The 13,946-nt window shown below is 42.7% G+C and overlaps 1 protein-coding gene across 3 annotated transcripts in view; it reads left to right on the top strand.

The window, feature by feature from the left end:
* Positions 1-4,726, top strand: part of LOC137418545 (uncharacterized) — a 54,531-nt gene extending 49,805 nt beyond the window's left edge. For all 3 annotated transcript variants that reach the window (XM_078770599.1, XM_078770601.1, XM_078770600.1), the window contains 2 exons: positions 1,716-1,853; positions 1,987-4,726. In XM_078770599.1, coding sequence (XP_078626725.1) covers positions 1,716-1,853; positions 1,987-3,467 — 1,619 coding nt within the window. In that variant the 3' untranslated portion in view covers positions 3,468-4,726. The remainder of the gene's footprint in view (positions 1-1,715; positions 1,854-1,986) is intronic.
* The last annotated feature ends 9,220 nt before the right edge of the window (positions 4,727-13,946 follow it).

The following is a 13,946-nucleotide window of genomic DNA, read 5'->3' as shown; positions in this document are numbered from 1 at the left end:
ACTCACTCACCGCAGGCAGGTTGGTGGTCTTTCCATCTTCTACCGACTCCTCTCTGGCCTTGCCCCCCCAGCTCTCTCTGGGCTCTGTCCGGCAAATATTCCTACAGGTCGCACAAGATCTGCCTGCAACCCTCTTATGGTCAAACTGCCAAAATCAAGACTCTCTGCTCACCTTCACTCCTTCATTCCTCTTTTCTCCCGCCTCTGGAACAAACTCCCTCACTCTCTTCAATCCCACTCCACCCTCCAGGTCTTTAAAACAGCTGTTCACCACCATCTCTTATCTTCCCCCATCCAAAACCTTGATCTTTTCTACCCCCGCTAATTTCACCCCAATTCCACTTTTTTGAAATACCAACTTCTGTCCTGGAAGTCATTGGTGTCCTTGTGTTTTATACTTCTCCCTCCACCCCCCCCCCCCCCTTCCCATGCCTCCTCCCCCCAAGCCCTCTCCCTTCCACACATCTCCCTGCTCTCAAATGTTGTGTTTGTGTGCTTCACCTTCTCTCCCCTTCTTGTTTTCCGCTCCCGCTTTTTATATATTTTGTTTGTCTGGTTGATTTGTTTGTGAAGTAAATGTTAGCTCTTTCACGAGCCTCGATTCAGTATACAAAAAAAAAAAAAAAAAAAAAAAAAAAAAATTTGACCAGACACCACCAGGACTTGGAGGAGGGAGATATTATGTTTTTGGGTTGTCCGTCTGTACATACGGGCGAAACCTCGTTTTTCTCAGCAACTACATGTCCAATTGAGACGTAACTTTAAATGTAGGATTGCAATCCCTGCAGAATGTTTTTGTGACAATTGTGACATCATAGGTCACGTGGTATAGCAGCCATCTTGGATTAAATGCAAATAATGGCAAAATTTGAAACTTGGCACATTGCCAAGTACTCCCAATGGGTCAGGCTGACCCGGTCAGTAATGGGATTTTGTACACTTACATAGAATCATGTAAAGATGAACTGATTCGATTTTGGGGTCAAGAGGTCAAAGGTCAAAGTCTGTGATATGTTTATAACTTGAGAACGGCTGAAGTGATCTAATTCAAACTTGGTACAGGTATGTATAATGATGTAAAGATTAACTCATTAGACTTTGGGGTCAAAGTCAAAGTCTGCAATAGGTCTATAACTTGAGAACGGCTGAAGTGATCCAATTCAAACTTTGTACACATATGTATAATGATGTAAAGATTAACTGATGAAATTTTGGGGTCAAAAGGACAAATGTGAGAGGTCATGTCAGGTAAAAATGTGATAACTTGAGATCAGCTGAATGGATTTAAAGCAAACTTGGTGCAAGTATTATAATGATGTAATAATGTGGGCGGAGGCATATTGGTTGACGTCGTGAAGTCAGAGTGTTCTTGTATTTTTATGCCTCTGCAGCCGAAGGCCAGAAGCATTAGCTGTGTTTCTTGTTTAAATTGAATTAAATGCTTGAACACCATTGAACACAAATCACCTTCTTGTTACTTTTAATAACCTACAGTTTAGCAGTACTTGAACATGTCAAATAGACTGGTGAATAAGGGTGATGTCAAATACTGCTTTAATAGTGCTTAACATCCAGAATTTTTCTTTTTAACAATCTTTAACTTCATTATCATATTTAATTTGAAGTACACATTCCATGAAGTAATATGTTCTATGATCTCTCGAGATGATTCTCAATCTCATTTACCTGCAAAAGACACGCTGATTTGTACACAGGTGATGTCCATTCTGTAAACGTGGAAGGCAGACAACACAACGATTCATCTGTCACAGAAGATTCAAAATGTGCTTCTGCAAAGAAAGATTCAGATGATATTTACATGACAAACGGAAGTGCTTCCTGCTTTGCAACTGGCGAGTGGAAAATAAAAAAAAATCACGTACAATCTTTTGTGTTGAGAAAATATATAATTTTTGGAAAAGTGTGAAATATTTTGCATTTTGATTTTGACAAAAAACTAAGAAAATGTGTTCTTTGTTTCTGTAGAACAATCAAGAAGTCATATGGGACAAATAAGGTCCAGTTGCAGCTTGACAGTGAGGAGGAAGCCTTTTTTGAAGAAACGTTCACAATATCAAGACTCACGTCCTGCAAAATACAGGTGCATGTCTGGGCTTTGCAACACCAACATTAATATTAAATTAAACAAACACAAAAAGGCTCTGGAAAGGCGAATACGTTACAAGTGTAATGTGTGCAGAATGGATTTTGCTTCAACGAGTTACATCAAAATACACATGAGGATCCACACCAGAAAACGACCCCACAAGTGCTCTGTCTGTGATAAAGGTTTCTTGACAAAAGGCAATTTGAAATTACATACGAGGATCCATACAGGAGAACAACTTTACAAATGCTCGATATGTGATAAAGGTTTCTCTCCGAGCAGCAGTTTGAAATTACACATGAGGATCCATACAGGAGAGCATCCTTTCAAATGCTCAATATGTGACAAAGGTTTCTCTCGTAGCCACAGTTTGAAATTACACATGAGGATCCATACAGGAGAGCGTCCTTTCAAATGCTCGATATGCGATAAAGGTTTCTCTCAAAACAAGAGTTTGAAATTACACATGAGGATCCATACAGGAGAGCGTCCTTTCAAATGCTCGATATGTGATAAAGGTTTCTCTCATAGCCGCAGTTTGAAATTACACATGAGGATCCATACAGGAGAGCGTCCTTTCAAATGCTCGATATGCGATAAAGGTTTCTCTCAAAACAACAGTTTGAAATTACACATGAGGATCCATACAGGAGAGCGTCCTTTCAAATGCTCGATATGTGATAAAGGTTTCTCTCAAAGCAGCAGTTTGAAATTACACATGAGGATCCATACAGGAGAGTGTCCTTTCAAATGCTCGATATGTGACAAAGGTTTCTCTCGTCGCGGCAATTTGAAATTACACATGAGGATCCATATAGGAGAGCGACCGCACAAATGCTCGATATGCGATAAAGGTTTCTCTCGTACCAGCCTTTTGAAATTACATATGATGACCCATACAGAAGAGCGACCTCACAAATGCTCGATATGTGATAAAGGTTTCTCTTATAGCTGCAGTTTGAAATTACACATGAGGATCCATACAGGAGAGCGTCCTTTCAAATGCTCGATATGTGACAAAGGTTTCTCTCGTAGCGACAGTTTGAAATTACATACGAGGATCCATACAGGAGAGCGACCACACAAATGCTCGATATGTGACAAATGTTTCTCTGAAAAACGCGATTTGAAATTACATATGAGGATCCATACAGGAGAGCGACCACACAAATGCTCGATATGTGATCAATGTTTCTCTCAAAAAGGCCATTTGAATTTACACATGAGGATCCATACAGGAGAGAGACCTCACAAATGCTCGATCTGTGATAAAGGTTTCTCTCAAAAAGTCCATTTGAAATTACATATGAAGATCCATACAGGAGAGCTGAAATCTGAAATACCAGAACATGATAAATGAGGTTAAGAGGATTTCGAAATTGAAGAAACCTGAAATTGTACCAGTGATATTCGGAGTAACAGGGAATCCAGATGATCAAGAAAACCCTAACTGAGTACTTTAAAAAATATTCCGGGGAATAACACGACAAACAAAAACTGCAGGTGGAGGCTGTCAGAGGTTCAGTGAAGAATCTAAAAAGAGCCTTTGAACAAAGCAATGAGAATGAAGATTCACAAATTGGTTCATGAATAATGACTGAAAAAGGAGGTGGAGATTTTGAATTCTTGAGAACTCCCTTCCACCTCCTAAAACCTGCCTCTGTATATACCAAACAACAAGAGCATCCTTACAAATGTTCTATTTGTAACGAGGATTTTATTTCTAAAAGGAGCTTGAACTTCCACAATGCAACCCACGCTGGACTGCTCGCATAAAAAGTGCTCTGACTGGGAAAATGTTTGCTGAAAAAGGTTTGTTAAATTCACATAGCATTATCCATACTGGGATGTACGTGCTTCCCATGCATGCGATCCTCAGCAGTCGGCAAGTATTCAGTGAACTAGTAAGGATAAAGCTATCGTGAATGCGTACAGCCCTTTGGGCATCTAACTTGTCAGCTCAACTTCTCAGAGTACCATCTGTAACCCTTGACAACCAGCCAGCACCCTGAGAGCCCCTTGATGAAAGCCATACAGCTTGCTGTCACCAGAATGACCATAACAATGGCTGCAAACTGGTGTCAGAAGGCAAGAAGAATCTCAAAATTCTAACCCCATCTGCATCTGCCAACTAAGTTTGAAGAAAATGACATCTTAAAAAAAAAAGTTAAATTTATTAATCTGTTTCTCCATTTTCTCATCATGGAGAATTGTTGAAAAATTGATGTCAAAAACTCAAATGTTAACAGAACTTAATCTCTCAATCTGATGTTGGATCTCATCGTGCTTCTTTCATGGTCTTGCTTAGATTTCCAGGTTGTAATTCTTGTCTCTGTCCTTGCAATGTATCCAGCCAAGTTCCATTTGAGTTTTTGATTGTGACGAGTGTATAAGAATTTTGTTTTCTTCCTGATTTAGTTGTGTTTCTTGTCCCTTTTTGGTTATGCTCAGATGGAATCTTTATCAGATGGCATACGCCATGTTTCATTACGATGTGTGATATGATGAAAACACCCTTGTTGTAAAATTGTTTATCATCAGAAGACTCCTGCCTTTGTTTTTCATGAAACTTTAATTTGTGAAGGGTTTCACAATAAATAAAAGTCCTCAAAGCACAAATGCACTGTCTCTGTTATTGTGAATATGTCATGGTACATTATGATCAATTTATCAATCTTTGGAGAGTTTGGAGTTGTCCATATCCCCATAAGTAATCCCGATTAAACCGAGAGTTGTTTACCAAACCAGTTGAAAGCCTTGCTTAACATTTACCACCATTACATGACTGCAATCCATGCCAACACTGATTGCTTCCCAGATTTGCAACTTAGATTTTTTGCAATTACTTACATTTGCAAGAATTTTCGCAAGAATTTTCGCATCTCTGCTCACTTTCACTCTTTCATTCCCCTTTTCTCCCGCCTCTGGAACAAACTCCCCCACTCCCTTCAATTCCACTCCTCCCTCCAGGTCTTTAAAAAAGCTGTTCACCACCATCTCTTATCTTCCCCCATCCAAAACCTTGATCTTTTCTTCCCCCGCAAATTCACCCCAGATACACTTTATTTTTGAAATTCCAACTTCTTTCCTGGAAGTCCTTGCAGTGTTCATATGTTTTATACCTCTCCCACCTCCCCCCAAGCCCTCTCCCTTCCACATTTCTCTCGATGTCCCTGCTCTCAAATGTTGTGCTTGTGTCCTTCCCCCTCTCTCCCCATCTTGTGTACCGCTCCCCTTATGTTGTGTTTTGTGTGTCGGTTTGACTTTTTGTGTGATTAATGTTAGCTCTTTCATGAGCCTCGATGTTGTATCCCCCCCCCCCCCCAAAAAAAAATTGTTCAGTGAAGGATTATTTTGTGGAACGCGCTGAGGTGTTTTCCATCATGTTGAATAGAGGATATTTGGCTGATTGTTTGATCAGGTTTTGTGAGAATGTCTTTGCACAACATCGTCACCTTTTGTTTAAGTGTGGTCGGTTTTCATGTAAACAAGTTCCTATTCCATTTGATATCGGTATTACATAAGGAGGTATTTAGGTAAAAATAATATGCATAAAATATATTATAAGTTAGCATTAATGCGATTGGTTGGTGGTTGCTATGATACGGAGTGCAGCGTGGTGGAATCGGTTGTGGATGACAGTTTGAATGGCAGTTTGAGTCGATGGTTGGTTGGAGAAGCTGTGTCATGGACATGTCTGTCAGGTGGAGTATTTATCACTAAGTCTATTGTTATGTAAAGTAATTTATGATTAAGTTATTAGTTTGTGTTAATATTTTAAATAAAAGTAGTAATTATATAAGTTTGAATAAGGATATTGCATTGCTGTGTTGACTAACTGTCTGGACACAACTTTGATGTTGTGGGTCCATTGATGTTGAGTAATCTACTGATGTGTACCTGCAGTCAGTGTTGTGGATCCACTGTTTGGAGGTTCTGGGCTGAAAGGATCGAAACCTCGATGAACAACGGTGTTCAACTGATGATCCGGGCAGTTGGAAAACCAGTCATTTGCTTATAGGTTAAAACTTCAAATATAAAATAGTTTTCACAAGTACTTAATATATCGATGTATGTGTGTTTGTATGGGTGCGTTTATATGTATGTACGTGTTCATATAAATATATATATATATATGTATATATATATATATGTATATATATATATATATATATATATATATATATATTATATTATATATATATATATATATATATATATATATATATATATATATATATATATATATATATATATATATATATATATATATATATATATATATATATATATATATATATATATATATATACGTGTGTTTATGTATTTGTGTGTATGTATGTATTGTTGATGTCCGGCTTCCTTCTTGTCAAGACAGTGCAGTAACTAGTCTATTTTGATTACACAGGTCCCAACGTGGAAGGCCACACAGCTGGTTGCTACTACAGTTTTCTCAACATCAATGGAAAAGCATTGTTAATGGAGGGAATACATTTAAACACAAATTTCCAAAGAAGAGAAGAGGGCAACGAACTCCTCCTCCCACTCCCCATTCCCCCCAAATGTTCAGATTCAAGTCGATGTGGCCACTGACCAGACCAAGCAGAAGTAATTCTTCCAAAAATATAAAAATAAAAAATTCCCCAAAAAGATCATTGCAACGACAGACGAATCAGTCTGCTCCCAATCATCAGGAAGGTCATGGAATCCATCATCACTTCTGACAAATCCTCCCTCTTCTCCAATGGCTTGATCTCTGATCATCAATATGGATTCAGACCAGGCCACTCTACTCTGGACATACTGCTTCGGCTATCTCAACAATGGACTTATGTCCTCAACGCGATACAGCAAGTCACAGCTGTCTCCCTTGACGTATGTCCTGTCTTTGATGCGGTCTGGTACCCCGCCCAGCGCACCAAACTCTCATCTTATGGTATCCATGGAAATCTCCACGCATGGCTCACGGGTTTTCTCCTGTCATATTCAAAGTGGGGCTTGTCGTGGGAAGATTAACCACTTCAAAATAGGTTCAAAGTGCAATTTATTCGTAATACAGTGACAGCATCCAAATAATAATAAAAAAAATAAGAGCATGCGCATGAGACGAAACAACAGCGGGTCGACGAGCGCAGCAGGCAGCAATTTATTCTGCCTCCTGCTTGTGGAACCGGATTTAAATACTCTCTACTTCAAAGCCTGATGTGATTGAAAAGACACAGCTGCATGTCCTTGTTGGAGCTGTGATCTTGATAATGAGGAGTGAAACGCAGAGGGGATGTTAAAGTCTAGACAGCAAGACGATTAATGTACTAAAGAAAACATTTGAGATACTAAAGCATATTTTACTTGTGAACCATAGTAGGGAGTTCAGTTCGTTCCCACTGCAAGGAAGCAGATAAGTCGGTAAGTTGTGAAAGCAGATCGCCCCTTATCAGAGTGAGTTGAAGGGTGCGCGGTCTTGAACACAGAGCGTGTTCTTTTAAGACTACAAATGTGTGCAATGTTGAAACAAAATAAGTTGAACCAAATTAAAACATCCATCTACAGTATGATTGTATTCATCAATTATTCGCAATTTATACGAAGACTTCTCAAAATACTTCCACAGGCACAAAATGGAATTCTCTCATTTCCTCTTCCTGACCAGGATGGTTTTTTAAATTAATTAATTTATTTATTTTTGTATACAGAGTCAAGGCTCGTGTTGGAGCTAACACAATACACACGAAAACATGCACGGACCCATAACACATACAATAAATAAAGGGAGCTGGAGAGAGAGAGGCAAACATACAAACACAACAACAGTAGAGAACAGGGACATCAGCAGTTCTGTGGAAGGGAGAGGGCCGGTGGGGGGGGGGGGGGAGGTGTGGAGAGAAGGGGGACACGGTATAGAGCAAAGGAACACCACAAGGAATTTCAGGAAAGAAGTTGGAGATTGAAAGAGGTGGATTTGGGGTGTTTTAATGGGGGGTAGAAAAGATCAAGGTTTTGGATGGGGGAAGATTGTCGTATATTATTCTGTCGACTTCTGTCATATATTATAACACCTTTTTCTTCTTCTTCTTTAAAAGGGTGTTTTCGACTTGCTCACCAAATCTATTCATTCCAAAAAAAAAATCCATCTCACAGTTCCTCTTTTCTACATTCCCTAAACTCACCTGCACTCCACCCCTCCTTCAGCGTCCTCAAACGTATTTTTGACTCGAAGGTCACAAGAAACTCATTTTGCAATAAATGTTCGTTTCCCATTAATCGTTTTACACTTTCTAAATTCCAATCTCACCCCTCCCCTCCAAATCTTCCCCATCACCCCTCCCCCTCACCCCTCCCCTCCAAAACTTCCCCATCACCCCTCCCCTCCAAATCTCCCCCCTTTCCCCTCCCCTCCAAATCTCCGCCATCTCACATCCCTTTCAAATCCCCCCCCTTGTGCCTTCCCTCCTAAACTCCCTCCTCACCCCTCCCCTTCAAATCTCCCCACCCTCATTTCTTCTCCATTTCCCCCCTCACACCCCTCCTCCTCAAAGCGTCCTCCCTGCTTCTTCCCCATTCCAACTCTCACCTCCATCTCCCCCAACCTTCTGCCTCACTCTTCCCCCTCCTAAAATAACACCTCACTGTCCCTCACCCAATCACAATCAAACCTTTTGTCTGCCCCATCCTTCCCTTTCTCTGAGCTATTCTGAAATCTCTGACACACCTTCAACAGCTCTCCCTACCTATTCCTCCTCTTCCACATCATACCCTACCCCTCCTCCCCCCTGTTCTGTATCCGATGCTCCCCCTTCCTCTTCATTAACGGGATGGACCTCAAACATCCGCGGCCTTCGCTCAAACTTGACTGATCTCTCCATACACGTTGCTTCTGACAAAACAGACGTGATCTCCTTAACAGAAACTTTCCTCCTTCATGATGTCTCTGATTCCTTGGTATCTCTCCCAGGTTAATCCCTCCTCTGGTATGATAGACCTGAGCCTCGTCCTGGAGGGGGTGTTGCTATCTTTATCAAAAACTCTCTTCCTCACTCGCCCTGCACTGCCCTCTCTCCACCTCACCCCCAGGAATACCTCTGGCTACAGCTTCCCCTTCGCTCCCACGTTTTCTTCATATGTGTGTTGTATCGTCCACCAAACAGTGATGACTCCATCTATACCTCACTGTCTCATAGTATGGACCAACTTCTATCGACTCATCCCAACTCTCTCTTCCTCATATGTGGTGATTTCAATTGTCACCATGCCAGTTGGCTGGGTGTGGGTACCTCTCTCACCAGCCATGGCTCCTCAGCAGAGAACTTCTGCGACTCACTGGGACTGACACAATCTGTCAATTTCCCGACCCGAATCTCAGTCAACGGAGCATCTTCTCTTCTGGACTTGGTTATGACTAACTTCCCTGAAAATGTCTGCTGCTTTTCTTCTGCTCCAATCGGCTCATCTGATCATGTGCTTGGTAAAGTGGGCATCTCTCTAACCATTCTCAGAGAGCCTCCTCAGCGTCGTCGAGTCTGGCATTTCACTCAGGCCAACTGGCATGGTCTTCATGCAGCCATCAATCATCTGGACTCGTCTCCCATCTCGACCGCCTCTGACATAAACTCATCCTGGGAATTCTTCCAAAGTAAATTGCTCTCTCTCATGCACAGATTTATCCCATGTCGTCTTCAGTTGTCATACCCTTCCTCCCGTCCATGGTACACGGAATCTTGTGGTGAGGCTGTTGCCCAGAAACAACTTGCCTTCGTCTTCTGGAAAGCAAATCCAACGGAAGGAAATCTCATTGTCTTTCACAAAGCCCGAAACAAGTGTGTGTCTACCCTCAGGAGATCCAGGAAACAATATCTCTCCATTCTCAAGACCGAACTCTCTGATCTGTCTCCCTCTTCCAAATCCTCATTGCATCTGGTCAAATCTGTTTCTTGTGTTTGTCCCCCCTCCATCCCCTCCCTTACCTCAAACTGCTACACAGCTGATTCCGCACGTGAAAAAGCTGAATGCCTCAACTCTGTGTTTGCCTCAAATCTTGTGTCCCAAACCCATCCCTCTCTGTATCCACCATACCCAGTTGTACACAGCTGCTCCTGGACTCTGTGTCCTTTCCTCCTGGCAAGGTGGAAATGTTTCTGTCAACCCTCGACTCTGATTCTGCAACTGCACCTGATGGCATCAGCCCACGGGTCCTAAAATCCTGTTCTTCCGCTCTTTCACTCCCTCTCTCTGTTCTCTTCACCCTCTCTTTTGCTCAAGGTCATCTGCCATCTGCTTGGAAATCAGCCAACATCACCGCTTTACACAAAAAGGTGCAAAAACAGATCCTTGCAACAACAGACCAATCAGCCTTCTCCCAATTATCAGCAAAGTCATGGAATCCATCATTGCTTCGGATATGAAATCTTTCCTCTTCTCCAATGGCTTGATCTCTGATCATGAATTTGGTTTCAGACCAGGTCACTCTACTCTGGACATGCTAATTCTGCTGTCTCAGCAATGGATGGAGGTCCGCAATGCCAAACAGGAAATTAGAGCTGTCTCCCTTGACATATCATGTGCCTTCGATAAGGTCTTGCACCCCGCTCTGCTCACCAAACTGGCCTCCTTTGGTATCCATGGAAATCTCCACGCATGGCTGGACGACTTCCTCTCTAGTCTCAGTCAACGTGTGGCCCTGAATGGGTTTCTCTCATCTCCTCTTCCTGTTCAGGCTGGAGTTCCCCAAGGCAGTGTTCTGGGCCCTGTGCTTTTTCTGCTCTTCATCAATGATCTCTCTGACTCTCTTGAAAATCCTCTCTTTCTCTTTGCTGATGAGTCCACTCTCTGCCGCTCCATTTCTCATCCCTCAGATCGGCAGTCTGCAGCCTCCTCACTCTCTGCCCAGTCTGATTTTGTCCAGGTCTGCAAACAAGTGGAACATGTTTTTCGAGCCTGACAAATCTCACACTTTTACGATGTCTCTCTGAAAAGACCGACTGGACAACCCTCCTATCCACTTTCTGAATAATCCTCTCCAAGAAGTTCTGTCACTCAAGCTTTTGGGTCTCACTATCAGCCATGATCTTTCCTTGGAAAACCACATTTCCAAGCTGGCCTCCAAAGCCAGTCGCAGACTTGGCATCCTCCGTCGTGTGAAGTCCTTCCTTGGCACGCCTGAGCTCCTCACCACATACAAGGCTTTCATCTGCAGCTCAATAGAGTACTGCTCTCCCCTCTGGGCTGGTGCTCCTGCCTCACACCTAGCTCGTCTTCCCCCTTTTTAAACCAAAGCGTTCAGAATCATTGGAATCTCCCGCGATGAAGCTATCTCTGAGGGCCTTTCACTTACTCACTGCAGGCAGGTTGGCGGTCTTTCCGTCTTCTACCGACTCCTCTCCGGCCTTGCCCCCCAGCTCTCTCTGGGATCTGTCCCCCAAATATTCCTATGGGTCGCACAAGATCTGCCTGCAACCCTCTTATGGTTAATCTGCCAAGATCAAGACTCTCTGCTCACCTTCACTCCTTCATTCCTCTTTTCTCCTGCTTCTGGAACAAACTCCCTCACTCTCTTCAATCCCACTCCTCCCTCCACGTCTTTAAAACAGCTGTTCACCACCATCTCTTATCTTCCCCCATCCAAAACCTTGATCTTTTCTACCCCTGCTAATTTCACCCCAAATCCACTTTTTTGAAATACCAACTTCTTTCTTGGAAGTGCTTGGTGTCCTTGTGTTTTGTACTTCTCCCAACCCCCTCCCCTTCCCACTCCCTTTCCCCCCAAGCCCTCTCCCTCCCACACATCTCCCGATGTCCCTGCTCTCAAATGTTGTGTTTGTGTGCTTTCCCTTCTCTCCCCATCTTGTCTACCGCTCCCTCTTTTTATATATTTTGTTTGTCCGTTTGATATCTTTTTGTGATAAATGTTCGATCTTTCACGAGCCTCGATTCTGTAAACCAAAAAAAAAAAAAAAAAAAAGATGGTGGTGAACAGCTGTTTTGAAGACCTGGAGGGAAGAGTGGGATTGAAGAGAGCATGGCAGTTTCTTCCAGAGGTGGGAGAAAAGAGGAATGAACATATGAAGGTGAGCAGAGAATCTTGATTTTGGCAGTTTCACTCGAAGAGGGTTACTGGCAGACCTTGTGCATCCTGCAGGAAAATTTGGGGGACAGAGCACAGACAGAGAACGGGAAGCTCGTCCAGAGAGGAGTCGGTAAAAGACAGAGCCCTCCAAAGGAGTTCCTCAACGCAGTGTTCTGGGTCCTGTGCTTTTTCTAATCTTCAACAATGATCTTTCTGACTAAATGGAAATCTTTATCTTTTTGCTGATGACTCCACCCTCTGCTGTTCCAGCTTTCATCCCTCAGATCGACAGTTCCAGGCAAAAAGCAGCCTCTTAACTCTTTGCAGACTTGGATAAAATTACAAGCTGGTCAAACACATGGAACATGTCTTTCAATCCTGATAAATCTCACACTCTCATCTTGTCTCACCAAAACGACCATCTGGAAAAATCTCGCATCTACTTTCTGAACAATCCTCTTTGAAGAAGTTTTGTCACTCAAGCGTTTTGGTCTCATTACTTGCTGTGACCTTTCCTGGGAATGCCACAAGTCCAAGCTGCCCTCCGAAACTAGTCGCCAACGACATCATGCAAAGTCCGTCCTTGGCACTGCTGAGCTGCTCACCACCTACAAAGCTTTCATCCTCACTTTGATGGAGTATTGCTCTCCCCTCTGGGTTGATGCTCCTGCCTTATACCTCGTGTGGCTTCATGTTGTATAAACCAAGGCTTTTAGGATTGTTGTTATCTCTCACGATGAATCTGATTATGAGAGCATTTCACTCATCACAGGCAGGTTCGGGATTGTTCCATCATTTATCGACTCCTCTCCAGCCTTGCACCCCCTGCTCTTTCTGTGCTCTGTTTCCCAAATATTCCTGCAGGATGCACAAGGTCTGCCAGTAAACCTCTTCTGGTGAAACTGCCACAATCAAGACACTGCTCACCTTCACTCTTTCGTTCCTCTTTTTTCCACCTCTGGAATAAACTCCCACATTCTCTTCAATCCCACTCATCCTTCTCGGTCTTCAAAACAGCTGTTCACCACCATCTCATATCTTCCCCCATCCAAAACCGTGATATTTTCTATCCCCGTTAATCCAACTCCTTCAAATTCCAATTTCTTTCCTGAATAAAACGTCCCTGTCGTGTCCATCTTGTTTATCCTGTATACCCCATACCATCCCTCTCTCTTCCACAGATCTCCGGATCTCCCTGTTCCCTACTGTTGTTGTTCTTCCCTCTCTCTCTCTCCCTGTTGTCTCCCACTCCCCTTATTATATTGTAACGATTTTGAGAAGTGTGTAACGAATTTGAGAAGTGTAACGGTTTTTGAGAAGTGTAACAATTTTGGAGGAAGTGTAACGAATGTGAAAACGTTACAATGTGAACGTTACAAAAGGTACGGTAACACCCTGTTAATGTAAATAATGGTCGCAGTCGGCCTCCTAGTTAATTCCATGAAACTTACACGCAGGTCACGATATATCTTTTAAATAGTGTATTTCCTTATTCCATGTAGGCTAAGTATGTGTTTTCCCACTAGATTGACTTTGCATTGTATCAAACAAAATAAGCGTAGGCCCTTCCAATTTCCCCAAAACCTCCCTTCCAATTGCCTTCCGCATTTTGGCCGGTTTTCTTCAAACCACCATTGGCCACGAGGTAAGGTTGGGGAAGAAAGGCGTGTCTCCACCTCGTCATAAGAGGGAAGGAGTGAACCAGCCCTAACAGCCAATCAACACCGCGGTGAGTGACCCGGTAGGCGTGCCCTCGGAGTCGGCGGCTTGATTTCGCTC

The sequence above is a fragment of the Myxine glutinosa genome, chromosome 1 (assembly GCF_964187855.1).
Source record: "Myxine glutinosa chromosome 1, kmMyxGlut1.1, whole genome shotgun sequence".
In the NCBI taxonomy this organism is placed as follows: domain Eukaryota; kingdom Metazoa; phylum Chordata; class Myxini; order Myxiniformes; family Myxinidae; genus Myxine; species Myxine glutinosa.
Note: the sequence above shows the minus strand (reverse complement) of the source record. Positions and strands in the feature narration are given on the sequence as shown.